Raw genomic sequence first — 12,691 nt, 5'->3', positions numbered from 1 at the left:
CCTGCAAGGACACACAAGTGAACACTTGCAAGTTTTCACTTAATCAGGATTTTAACTGGTTCCTTTACAACCAAACTGAAGGAAGGGCAGCACAGACAGCTGTGCCTTCCTGGTGCTTCAGAGCAGAACACTGTGCAGGTCCATCTCTCCATGCCTTGGAGAACTGTTTTATCTATTCAAGCCAGGTCTTATAAGCTCTCACAGACAAACATCACACCCTTGATAGCTCGGCTACCTCAGGTGGCATAAAAGTAGCAGGATGGCTCCTGTGACAGCGTTGGGAACAAAAAAGTTTTAATAAAAGGCAAAATAAAAAAGCTCCTTACAGAGAAAAACCGAGCCAGGGCAAGAGGTTCTTGCTCCTGCTAAAACACTTCACAAAAGCGATTAACTTCTTTTGTTCTCTTCTTTTTCTAGTGAATTGCTCAGGCGGCACTTTTTGGCTCCTGTCCAATTGGCTATCCTTAAGTTTGAGGTGAAGTCCCCAAGGTCCTATGAGGTGTCTTTTAACCAAATTGAGGAGAGAAACTTCTGGGCTTTTTTCCTTTTTAAGGAGACAAAGGGGAACTTGTTTACTCCATCAACAGGGGGCACATTCCTACAGAGACCTTCAAAGGGATGGAAGAGTGAGAAAGCACAAAGGACAGAGCTCTGAGCAAAGCTGGCCAATCTCCACAGCACAGAAACGCTCCTGTGATCCCACAGGCTCTGATCATGGCACTGCTTGTGTTCATCCTTTTCTCCAAGTCCTCAGGCACTCCAGGCAATTCTCATCCACAGCTCTTCTCAATCCCACTCTTTTGTGGTCTTTCAGAGAATGTATCCTCTCAGATGTGCCCAAAAGGCAACAACAGCACCAGCTTTCCAATCACAGCCAAACTCTCCAAGCACTGCACCAGTTTCCACTCCGTCCTCAATTTCTGTAATTGCCTCCCCAGCTGATTGCTTGTTTCACTCCTGCACAGTAATTACAGGCAGCACCACTCCCAGGTAAGCCACATCCCAAGCACATCCCCAGTTTAACAGCAGTACTTAAGACATCCATGATTCAACTACTTCTGCTAGGCCAGATGAGCATCTCACATGTTTTTCTACAGCAATACAAAAGCATAGGCAGGTTAAATAATTCCCTCGAGGGTTCTGTGGCAGAAATAGGATTAGAAACAGATACCAATTGCTGTGACAGCAAGGAGTGGAAAATAGAGAGGGTCATTACCCCATGCCAGGGTTAAGGCTGGTATTAAGAAGCCACTGAGGAACCTTGACTGACAGTTCAAGGTTCAATGTCCCTGGTCTAAAACAGGACAGGAAATAGAGCCAAACCAGGTGAGACCTCAAAATCAGCTGACACAGGGGCCAAGCTGAGCACCCACAGAACCTGCAGACATGGCTGTGCTCACCAATACTGAACCCCCAGCAAACACCTCTGTCAGGCAGAAAACAAGTGAAAACCTGAAGGGTGAACAGGAGCTGCAAGAGGAAGAGGCAGCCAGTGATCAGCACAGTGACCAACAACTTGGGACACCTGAGCAAACAAGTCAGTGAAAAGGACAAACAGCCTTGCATTGATCCCTACCCAGGATCAAATGTACTTGTACCGGTTCAGTGCTGCTCATTCAGCTCCAGAGTGGCACACAGGCCTCCTGCTTTTGATCTTTAATCAATTCCTCATTCGCTTCCCTTCAGAGGGTGAGGCAGGTCAGAACAGCTGCTGAGTGAGCAGCTCATCGGTGCAAGAGGCACAGAAGCATCTCAGTAACAGCGGCAGTGGAGTTTTGCCTGCCAGAGCCACTCCTCAGTGTGACATGCCAAGCTGAGAAGCCCTGGCACTCCTGGCTGCACATACCTGCCTGCCATCCTGTCCCACGTTGGTCTGTCCCCTCACCACAGTTCGGATGTTGTCATCCAACCTCCTGCGGGAAAAACCCCAGAGTGTCAAACCCAGTCTCTGTGAGCCTGACCCAAACAACTGGGGGAGTCCTGAGAGCTACAGAACCAATATAAAACAAAAAACCTGCTCTTACCAATGCCAAAGTCATTATTTCCCCCCTGTCTCTCTGTTCAATGGCACTATCTTGCACAATTTCAAAGTCCTGTTGCAAAAATAAAAATTCATTTCCCAATTTAACCAGGGTTTCTTGCATTCCTGTTCCCTTAAGCAATATTGTCAGCTCTTCCTTGTCTGTTTGCATTTCAGCTTCCCACATATCAAAGTGCTGTCTCAATCTCTTCATGTTGGCAGTATCAGTCAGCACAGAAAATTTAAGTATTTCATGCACACTTGTGTTTATTTTGTACTTTTAGGACCAATAATGACAATTGAAAAATAGAGAGTGAGAGATTTTAAAATTTATATTCTGACCCCAAAAGCAATGAATTCTTGGCAACTGAGTCTTTTGGGTAGTATGCTCACTCAGCCTTCAAACTGTACTAGAATTTGGTACTTTTTGATTCTTAGTTGTTTTTTAAAGCTGCACTTTGCAACCCATCAGCTTAAACAGCCTGAAGAGCACATAATAGAAGTGAAATATAAAAATTATAATAGTTTCTGTGCCACTATTAGACTCGAGGCTGGTCCTATCCATGCCTTTTAAACAAACTAAATCCTGTCAGCTGTAGCACAAAAGCTGCATTTATGAGCCTTGGTGACCATCAGACCTGATATGCAGTGAAATGCAGAAATATTTACCTTATTTTCAATCTGATCTTGTTCACGACTTCATCAATGTTTGCCAAAGACTGGAATTAAAAAAAAAAAATCTGAGAGAAGTGAAATGGTGAATGTTTTACAGAGGAATATGTCAGCTGTGATCCCAAATACTTCATCACAGAGGGGTTTGAGGAAGAGGAGAGCAATGGCTTTGTTTTACAGGTGTAAGAACTGAGACAACAACTCAGCTACTTCTCTGTCACATCACAAAGAGCAGAAAAAGACTGGTCAGGGCTTCCCCCATGCCTGAGCTCTGTCCTTTGCCAGCAGAACGGTGTGACAGTGACCTCCAGTGGGCAGAGGGGATGGGGACAGAGCCTCTGCTTTTGGGCTGAGACCCCCCCTGCAGAGCCCAGACCCGCAGAAAACAGGCTGGAACGAGATGCAGTGAAGGCACTGCTGGGGAAACAGCTCCTCACTGCTGGCAAAGGGAAAAAAGCCAAGCCACACCACTAGAGAAAGCTGCAAGCCAAAACCACGGTGCTGCAGAGGATCTCAGACATGGTAAAGGTTGGAGCAGCCTCAAGACACAGACTTCACCTGTAGAAACATCTCTGCTTGGCAAGAGGTTAATCCAAAACTCCCCTGGGGCTGAAGTTGGGAAGACAAAACAGGGATGTGGGCCCACGGCAATCTCATTCTTTAAATCCCAAAATAAACAATTGGGTTCAAATCCTCCTGTAATATTGTACAGGCAACACCTGTCTGATTTGGCTGAAAATCCCCAGGAACTCACCAATGATTGATATACGGCAAGTTACGAAATTTACTCCATCCACAGAGAAAATTAATTCATTTCTACAAATCAAAGCAGAACTTTAACTGCAGCAAGCACTCTGGGTGGAAAGAGACCACATGATGACAGCAAACCCAGTGAGCTGCAAATTTAAAAGTGATTATTGTTAAAGCTTTATTTCCTGTGCTAGTGTTTAAAATAAAGGTTTGGGTAGAGGTTTAAACACTGATTTGGTCATTTGCTATCAGGTTACCCTGATAGTAAAGGGTAGAAGTAAAATCTGATAGCAAAAAGTGTGAAAGTGAAGTCTGAGAGCATTTGGAGCATTACTTACTTGCTCAGTGGGAAAGAGAGCATTAATATACTCCACAGCATTGAAATCTGCTCTGTCCAGTGGATCTTGGCTGGGAAATACCTGCAAAGAGGGAGGAAAACAAACACAATCAACCATCATCAGTAATTTATGTAACTTTACACAGTTTCTACAACTTTTAATTCCTTCAGCACCCGCTTCCAGCTGTGTTTCACAGCATTTCTCTAACAGTGGCCAGGAGTAGAGCAGCCACATGCTCTGCAGGGCTGTGACCTCCAAAAATTCCTGTGGATATCAGCCTGGATACACACAGATAATTCACACACACGATTCCGCACACAGCCCTGGCACAATCCATCCATCCAGGAGTTCCCAAGACACATGAGCTCTGTATCCCAAACCATGCTGATGCTTTTGTTGTTGTCTGGGAACAAATTGAGGCTCTTGGCAAGAGCTTTGCCAGGCCTCGTGGTGACAGACAGAGGGTTTGCTTTCCACAGCCCTGTAATAGGAAACGTGATGAATTAAGGAGTGACTGTACAAGTTCTCTGGAGACTTGGGTTTGCCACTTTTCACAGAAGAGAAACACAATCTGCTGAATGATTTGGGAAGGGGGAAAGAGCAGCTGCGGTGCAAACAGATCTCATCTCTCCTCAGAAGTTCAAAGAATGCAAACACAACTGCCAGGCTTTGCTTTTTGTCCCCACAGACTGAAGTGTGGTGCTTTCCCTTCGCTGCTACCACACTGAAGCTGTGGATGTCCCATCACTGGAAGGGTTCAAGGCCAGTCTGGATGAGGTTTGGATCAGCCTGGGAGGGTGGAAGGAATGAGATGGTCTTTAAGGTCCCTTCCAACCTAAAGTACTCCATGATTCTGCTATTTGTCCCATATTTACAGAGCCATCAGTTCTGCACTCCATGGCCAACAACCCCCTGGCAAAAGCAGAGCTGACCCCACAGCATCCCCCTGCTCACTGAAAGCCTTCACACCTGGGCACATGAAGCAGCATTTATGCCGTTTTACACATTTTGCACTGTAAAATCGGTGATTCTGTGAGATCAAAGCAAATTCTGCCTGAACCAGCCCTCCTGGGAAGCCTTCCCAGTCACTCCTGTGGCTGAGGAGAAGCAGGCAGCAGTTAAACATGCATGGGGCCCTGGTGAGTGAAGAAAATGCTCTGACATCACCTCATGGTAAAAGCACAACTGCAGCATCACACCCAGCCCATCCTGCTCACAGCTCACACTCAATTAATCCCCACAAACCCCAAATCTCCACAAGTATTAAGAGCAGATGAAACGAGAGGTGAGATGGGAGATAAAGGCTGCTCAGGAGCTCCGCTCAAACTACAGATAGGGATCAGTGCTGCAGGCAGCTGGAGCAGCTGCAGGAGCTGTCACTCCCAGGAGTTTGTCACAACCTATTAATCAGAAATGCTAGCCTGGGTTTGGTGGGGCACCAGTTCTGCCTGTGCTCCCCACCCTGCTTCCGGCAGGGCAGCTGAGCCAGCTCTCCTCATTTAACCAGAACTGGGCAGGTTTTGCCCCAAAACTGGTTAAGGAACACTGACAGGAACAACAGGATTATTGGGCTGAGAAGTGCCAGAGAGGAGGTTGGAAAGCAGCAGGTGGTGTCATCCTCAACATCTCCCAGTGCTCAGGATGTGAACATTTTCCTACAGCTTTAGTCTTTGTTAAAATAATTCAGCCAGGCGTGTGGTGGGCTCTCCACTGCTCAAAAACTCATGTCTACAGCTGCAGAGGATTCTTTCTCTGGACAGGCTCGAGGTCCCCTTTAGAAGCTGCCATTTAATTTACCAGTTCCCAAGGGTTCCCTTGCTCTTCCAGGAGGGCCACCAAAAGCGACCCACAAGCCTCAACACTCAAGATGGTGCAAAAAACTGATTTGAGTGCTACTTTGTGAGACAGACACTGCTGCTGCCCAGACTTTGCTCCAGGGAAGAGCCCTCGGGATGGGAGGGTCGCTGCAGGCAGGGCAGGCTCAGTCACAGAGGACAAGAACCATGGTTTGACCCTGGGTTCTCACGGGATGGGCTCCAAGTGCCACGAAGGGCTTCGGGGAACAAGGGAACACAGAATACCCCGAGTTGTGTGGGACCACACGGATAATCAAGTCCAGCTCCTGGCCCTGCACAGACACCCCAGCAATCCCACCCTGTGCATCCCTGGAGCACTGTCCAAATTCTCCTGGAGCTCTGGCAGCCTCGGGGCACTGCCCATTCCCTGGGGAGCCCGGGCAGTGCCAGCACCCTCTGCATGAAAAACCCCATGTGTTTCACCACAAGCCAAACCAGGACATCTCGATTATCCCAATCTCAGCCGAGCCACAGGCACCGGGCTGCACGGGGGTGCATTGCACACCACGGAACACGGCTGCAATTAGCGACGGGGACGGCGCAGCACCGCACGGCTGACACTGACGGGAGCACGATGAGCCACGCTCAGCCCCCCACGCGGGCCCGGCCGGTTCGAGCCCACCCGGGGCTGACGGGGCTCTGCCCGGGCCCAGCAGCGGAAGGCCCGGAGCCGGCGGGGAGGGGCTCAGAGGCGGCCGCGGGCCCTCACCGAGCGGCCCCGGACCGCGCCCGCACCTGTCCCCCGAGCGGGGGGACCCGCCCGGCGCACCTGCTCGATGGCGGCCTGCACGGCGGGCGCCAGCTCCAGCGCCGCCTCCAGCCCGGCCTCCAGCTCCGGCTCGTCCTCCTCCATGGCGGCGCCGCTTCCGCCGGCAGCGCGCGGGGCGGGGCGGGGCGGGGCGGGGCTTGAGGCACCGGGGAGGTGCCTGCGTGGGCGTGGTTCCGCCGAGTGGGCGGGGTTTAACCGGACGGGGGCGGGGCTCCCGCCCGGCGGAGCGGGGCGCGTCCCGGCGGCGGCGGCGGGAGCGGCGGGGCTGGTCCGGACCGAGCCGAGCCCGGCAGAGCCGGACCGAGCCGAGCCGAGCCGAGCCGAGCCGGGCTCTCCCGCCGCCCGGCCGGCTGTTGACAAGAGGCGGCGGGAGACAGCGCGCTCGTCCCCATGTGGCTGACGCTGGCCCTCGCCTCCGCCTTCTTCCCGGGGCTCTTCATCCTCTGCATCCGGTTGCTGCGCTGGGCCGCCCCGGGATGGAGCCTCAAGGACCGCATCCTCCTCAGCGGCAGGTACAGGCGGCAGCGGCGGGAGGTGACGCGAACCGCGGCGGGACCCGCCGGGACCGGGATGGGGACCGGGAGCGGCAGCGGGAGCGATCCGGGCGGGCCAAGAGCACCGAGTCCCGCCGGCCGTGAGCCTGAACTCGGGGGTGCCGCGATGCTCCGGGAGACGGTCATGGCTGTCCCGAGCCCAGATCCCGCGGGGGGAACAAGGAGCGGCGGCAGGAGCAGCACTCCAAGCATGGGCATCCCTCCCCGAGTGAGAGCACCCCCCCGAGTGAGAGCATCCCCCCCAATGAGAGCATCCCCCCCAATGAGAGCATCCCCCCGAGTGAGAGCATCCCCCCCAATGAGAGCATCCCCCCGAGTGAGAGCATCCCCCCGAGTGAGAGCATCTCCCCCAATGAGAGCATCCCCCCGAGTGAGAGCATCCCCCTCAATGAGAGCATCCCCCCGAGTGAGAGCATCCCCCCCAATGAGAGCATCCCCCCGAGTGAGAGCATCCCCCCCAATGAGAGCATCCCCCCGAGTGAGAGCATCCCCCCGAGTGAGAGCATCCCCCCCAATGAGAGCATCCCCCCGAGTGAGAGCATCCCCCCCAATGAGAGCATCCCCCCGAGTGAGAGCATCCCCCCCGAGTGAGAGCATCCCCCCCGAGTGAGAGCATCCCCCTCGGAGTGAGAGCATCCCCCCAATGAGAGCATCCCCCCCAATGAGAGCATCCCCCCCCGAGTGAGAGCATCTCCCCGAGTGAGAGCATCCCCCGAGTGAGAGCATCCCCCCGGAGCACGGGCATTCCGCCCGGCCCTGCCCCGCCGGACCCCGCGCCGTGGTACCGTTGTCAGGGCGGGGATGCTCCGGCTGCGGCTCTCCCTCCCTCTGCCCACGGGGAACCGGCAGCGTTTCCACCGACCCACAGGGGTGGAAAGGACGGGACCTGGCACGACTCCCCCGGGAGGCAGCGCCTGGCACAGCCACCCCGACACGTCCTCGCCATGACGGGGCGCTGGGGTGTGCACGGAGTGGGCACCTAAGTGCCAGCAGCTCTCCTGCGGCAGCCCTGTCCCTCAGCCCCCGGGGGGGTCACATTTGGGGTGACCCCTGTCCTCGCTCTCCGTTTCAGGCTGGTGTCAACGGTCCAAGCCACGATGGCAACGGTGTCGGGGATCACGGTTGTGCTCAGCTGCAAGAACGTGGTGCACGACAGGTAACCCAGAGCCCACCTGGTCCCACTGCCCCATGGGGAGCGTGCCAAGGATGTGCTCAGCCAGCTCGGGGCTGGAGGGTGTTCTGCCAAAGGCTTGCACGTACAAAGGGGAGAGGAAAAGCAGTTTCGTGTTCCTCTTTCCCCCACTTGGGCTGGAAGGGTTGGGCAATGTGCTGGCTGTACAGCCCCTGAACAGCAGCAGCTTGCTCAGGCCTGGGGGTGCTCTGCCAGCACAGTGTCCTCAAAGGATGAGCTGTAACATGGGCTGGGTATGAGGGAAAAATACAGACATCATCAGCTCTGAAGGGGTAGGGAGTCTCCTTGCTGGAAACTGAAATTTTCAGCTCCAAAGTCAAGTAGACCCGGTGAAAACTGATTTCAGAGGTGCATCAAGGCATGCCAAAAGGATTCTGAAAGAGTCCAGAAATGGTAAAGTTGGGATGGAGTTTGCTCTGAAGGAAAATCCTGCTGCCTTGCCCTCGGTGCTCTGAGATAAACTGCCCAGAAGTGGCTCTCAGGAGGAGTGATAGCGTAATCTGGGTCAGAAGACTTGAAAACAGAGCTATTATCCAGACTAGCAGAGAAGATTGCAGGATGGAAGAATGTAATTATGCCAAGCTGGAATTCGACTGTCACACCGATTTTAGGGTGATTTTTAGGAAGGGCTGCCACCTTGGCCATAGCAGACCTGCCTGTAATACACAGATGTGAATTATCTTGCCTTGCTCTAGGTAGTGATACCTACCCAGACTCCTCAGACCTGCTTAACCCAGGCAGTCTATGAGTTATCTTTTTGCTCTGAAGTAAAAATTCTGCTGTACAGATAAGGCAGATGATGAATCCCAAAGCCACACAGACAGAAGGCGCTGCCAGCAGCCCTCCTTCCCCCGGAGTTGTCTGCTTGCCTGGGTGTACTCAAGGCCAAGGGCTCTGTGCAAACACTTTGTGGGCAGAGACCTAGATTTTCTTTGAATCTGGAGGAAATTGAGCCCAGTGCTCAGCAGGGAAGGCCTCGGAGAATGACAGCAAGACAGCGAGCCAGGAAGCATCACGAAGGTTGCAGTAAAATTTGCCAGTTTATTTACAGAGGCAGGCAGTCGTTATACTGCTGGTGCTGTAATTGCCCTCCAAAGCCCTGGGCAAGTTGTGCAAACACAATCACTTGCCACCGTGCTCCACACCACTCACATCTTTCCATCTGGAGCAGGAACTCCTGCAACAAATTTTTTTCTTGGGATGGCAGGAGAGCAAAAAGAGATTTGAGCCCCAAGCTACATTTATCCAAGCAACAGCAAAGGGTGGTTTTGTCTTTTTTTTTTTTCTTTTAATCAGTGTGATTTCACGCAGGACTTTTTGAGGAGGCCGATGTCCCTGCAGAGCAGGGCTTGCTGCTGCCCAGATTGTGCAACCAGGATTCCAACATGCTTTGGGAACAGGCAGCTGCCTGCAATTATTTCCCAACTGACAAACGCCTCATGGGGGTTTATTGCCTGTATTGGATATTTTGTGCTTCACACTCCAAACTCCAGACCAGCCATCCCTGCTTAACTCTGAGTTCTCCATGTGCTTCCCAAACACTCCCTGGCTTAGGCAGCCAGCTGATGCAGAGTGACAGGTAGGAGAGACCCAGGATTAGGGGTTTCCACCACCAAGCACCAGCTCTGGGGGATCCAAGGGCTTAGGGAGGAGATCACCTGTGCAAAGGTGTCGGCTTGGTGCTGGATCCCAAAAAATGCTGTGCCTCTGGCCCGTGCAGCAAACACCTGGCTGTGGGGCTTATCAGGATCCTTCCTTAGAGCCGTGTTTGTGCTTGGCCAGGCTGAGCTCAGTGCCTGGCACAGCCCAGCACCAGCAGGGTCAGCACTGAGATCTGTCCTCCACACGTACCAGGCACCTTTTCTCTGGGTCAGCCTGTACTTGCTGAGCCAAACAGAGGCAAAATTCACCCAATTTCAGCTTCAAAATCCATTGAAATGCTGCCATTTTGGTCCTAAAGACTCTTCCACCGCCCAGAGCATCACGAGGTGCTGGGAGCTGTTGTGATGCCTCTGTGTGTGCTGCTCCCTCCCCAGGCACTGGCTGGCTGTGGAGTACATCTGGGTCCTGGTTCCCTACATGACCTATGACATCTATGTCATGTACCTCTGCCACTGGCACAAGAGCCAGGAGAAGGGGATCCTGGAGAAGAAGCACTCGCTGGCCAGCGTGTGGAGCTTCCTCCTGCAGGACCGGCTGATGGTGACCCACCACCTCTTCATCCTCATCGTGCTCACCCCCATCACCCAGGTAAGGGCTGCTGCAGGACCCCCTGGACATGCTGGGTGCTGGCTCCTGGCCACCTCTCTGCAGGGCCCCGTGCTCAGTGCTGGCTTTCTTTACAGCACTTCAGGGGAGAGCTGGGGGACTTCTTTGTGGGCTGCATCTTCACAGCAGAGCTGAGCACGCCTTTTGTTTCACTGGGCAAAATCCTCATGCAGGTAGGTCAGGAGGGACGGGGCTTGGGGCTGGGAAGCCCACAGCAATTTGTCCCCTTTCCCTGCCCCAGGCTCCATCAGCCCCTCTCCAGGCAGTGGCTGAGCTGGGGGGTGTCTCAGAGAGGGGCAGCCCCACAGCTGTAGCACAAATCTCCCCTGCAGCGCTGCCTTCCTCCCAGTGTCCCATCCCTTTCTCTCACCAGTAAGCCCAGTGGCATCCTGGAACTGGGGGCTGTGCCGTGAGCTGGTGCTGCCCTCTCCTGCCCCACGTTCATTCCCACCCCTGCCCTCCTGCATCCCTTCCCACCCCACCTTCCTACTCCCCTTCCTCCAGCCCTCCTGGATGCTCACCAGCACCACCAGTGCCCCGGAGCCCTGGAGTGCTGCTGACCCCATATTCACCTCCTTCCTCCCCCAGCTCAAAATGCAGGACACGCTGCTGCACAAGGTGAACGGGATCGTCATCCTGGTGACCTTCTTCCTGTGCCGCATCCTCCTCTTCCCCTTCATGTACGCGGCCTACGCCCGCCAGGTGGGGATCCCGGTTTACCTGGTGCCGTTCCGCATCCCCCTGCACTGCAACATCGCCAACGCCTCCCTCATCGCCCCCCAGCTCTACTGGTTCCGGCTCATCTGCCGCAAGGCCGCCCGGCTCTACGGCGGCTCTCCCGCCCACCGGAGCAGATAACGGAGCTGGTAACGGTCAGGGGCCGGCACAGGGGCAGCCCCCGGCCCTTCCTTCCTTCGGGCAGCAGCGGTTCCGCTGGAAGCACCTCCCGTCCGCAGCGCCGGGCCAGGCAGCACCAGCCTGGCCTAGGAAGGCTTTCCTCGTGTCCTGCTGCCGGGGTGGGAGCCGGCCTGGAAGCTCGGCATTGCTCCCGGGATCCAGCTCTGAGGGTTACACGAGAGGGGTTTGTTCCAGCCCCCCCCGGCGCGGCTCCCAGCGCTGACACCGGACACCGGACCTCCGGACACCGGAGGAGCCTGCGGCCGGCGCGGGGATGCTGGAGCGGGCCCAGCCCCGGCAGCGGCGATGGGGAGCCTGTGCTGGACCTGCCGCAGCCGCAGCCAGGCCCGGAGCTGCGGCACAGCTCTGCAGAGCCGTTCCTGACCTTCACCGACTTCAGCTCTACACTACAGCCCTGTTCGGCCTCTCACCTCCCACGCACGCCTCACCTCCTGCTGCTGGGCTCAAGCTCCACTCAGCCCGACGGTGCTTTTCACAACTGGCTGACAGTCCTGGGGGACTCCTGTGCTCCCAGCAGGGCTGGAGGGCAGAAGCTCATGCCACGATGGGAACGGTTCTGCTGTCGCAGGGCAGGACCTGCCAAGTCCTTGTCTCACCACCAACACACAGGGCACTATGCAAAGCCCTTCCTTGGCAGGGGGCGCAGTTTTCCCTCCCGACCACAGCTGCTTTTATCTGGCCTGCATCCCCCCAGCAGGTATTTAAAACCACCTGGCATGCCCTGCTCTGCTCTTGCTCTCCAGCTGGCACCACCACACCCTGGAAACACCTGTACAGTCCACCCCTCCAGCCTCATCCCACCCCCCATGAGGCTGCCAGGGACAGAACGGGGGCTGCACAGAAGGAATCAGCAACCCCAGAGCAGGATGCTGAGCTGGTCCTTGACCAGTTCAGCCCATTTCCACTTTTAGTCACTCTTAGCAAAATGGGTACAGGCTCCCCAGCCCACCCTGCACCACAGGGTGTGTGCAATCAGACCACAGCTGAGTTCATCCCCTGCAGCCAGCACCAGCCAGGACAGCCACCTCCTCCTCCAGCTTCCTGTGCCTGCTGCAGGCAGGCAACTGCACTGGCACAGCCCTGGCACAGCCCCCATGCCCAGAGACCTGTGGCCACTCTGTGCCTTTCATTCTGTCTGAAACCAGCAGCCAAGCTCTGTGAAATCTGGATCTTCTGGGTGTTGGATCTGGTCCCAACCACTGCTGCTGTTCTGGACAGAGTGTAAAAAACCAAAAAGGGCCTCTTCCGACCTGTGGCTGTTGTTGCAGAGACTCCACAGTAACCACTGAGACCAGCTGATGTTACAAACTCCTGCAACTCCTTACAGATGTTGTATCTCACTGTTTTCATTGCG

At 54.9% G+C, this 12,691-nt stretch overlaps 2 protein-coding genes across 3 annotated transcripts in view; one reads left to right on the top strand and one right to left on the bottom strand.

The window, feature by feature from the left end:
- The window catches only part of VPS53 (VPS53 subunit of GARP complex), a 63,455-nt gene extending 56,929 nt beyond the window's left edge, over nucleotides 1–6,526 (bottom strand). For both annotated transcript variants that reach the window (XM_068210605.1, XM_068210606.1), the window contains exons 1-4: nucleotides 6,406–6,526; nucleotides 3,781–3,861; nucleotides 2,690–2,739; nucleotides 1,847–1,913 (exon numbers count right to left, since the gene is read on the bottom strand). In XM_068210605.1, coding sequence (XP_068066706.1) covers nucleotides 1,847–1,913; nucleotides 2,690–2,739; nucleotides 3,781–3,861; nucleotides 6,406–6,489 — 282 coding nt within the window. In that variant the 5' untranslated portion in view covers nucleotides 6,490–6,526. The remainder of the gene's footprint in view (nucleotides 1–1,846; nucleotides 1,914–2,689; nucleotides 2,740–3,780; nucleotides 3,862–6,405) is intronic.
- A 127-nt stretch (nucleotides 6,527–6,653) lies between these two features.
- On the top strand, nucleotides 6,654–11,311 carry TLCD3A (TLC domain containing 3A). Its single transcript, XM_068210628.1, has 5 exons — nucleotides 6,654–6,917; nucleotides 8,032–8,115; nucleotides 10,188–10,401; nucleotides 10,497–10,592; nucleotides 11,008–11,311. The coding sequence occupies exons 1-5, from the start codon at nucleotides 6,796–6,798 to the stop codon at nucleotides 11,275–11,277; spliced, it is 786 nt and encodes a 261-aa protein (XP_068066729.1). The 5' UTR covers nucleotides 6,654–6,795; the 3' UTR covers nucleotides 11,278–11,311.
- The last annotated feature ends 1,380 nt before the right edge of the window (nucleotides 11,312–12,691 follow it).

The sequence above is a fragment of the Anomalospiza imberbis genome, chromosome 20 (assembly GCF_031753505.1).
Source record: "Anomalospiza imberbis isolate Cuckoo-Finch-1a 21T00152 chromosome 20, ASM3175350v1, whole genome shotgun sequence".
NCBI classification, from domain to species: domain Eukaryota; kingdom Metazoa; phylum Chordata; class Aves; order Passeriformes; family Viduidae; genus Anomalospiza; species Anomalospiza imberbis.
Note: the sequence above shows the minus strand (reverse complement) of the source record. Positions and strands in the feature narration are given on the sequence as shown.

Excerpts from the sequence above, each read along its gene's own strand:
- TLCD3A (XM_068210628.1), top strand. The coding sequence starts at position 6,796 with ATGTGGCTGACGCTGGCCCTCGCCTCCGCCTTCTTCCCGGGGCTCTTC. Across the intron at positions 10,402-10,496 it reads TGCTCACCCCCATCACCCAG|CACTTCAGGGGAGAGCTGGG; the intron begins GTAAGGGCTGCT and ends CTTTCTTTACAG. Across the intron at positions 10,593-11,007 it reads TGGGCAAAATCCTCATGCAG|CTCAAAATGCAGGACACGCT; the intron begins GTAGGTCAGGAG and ends TTCCTCCCCCAG.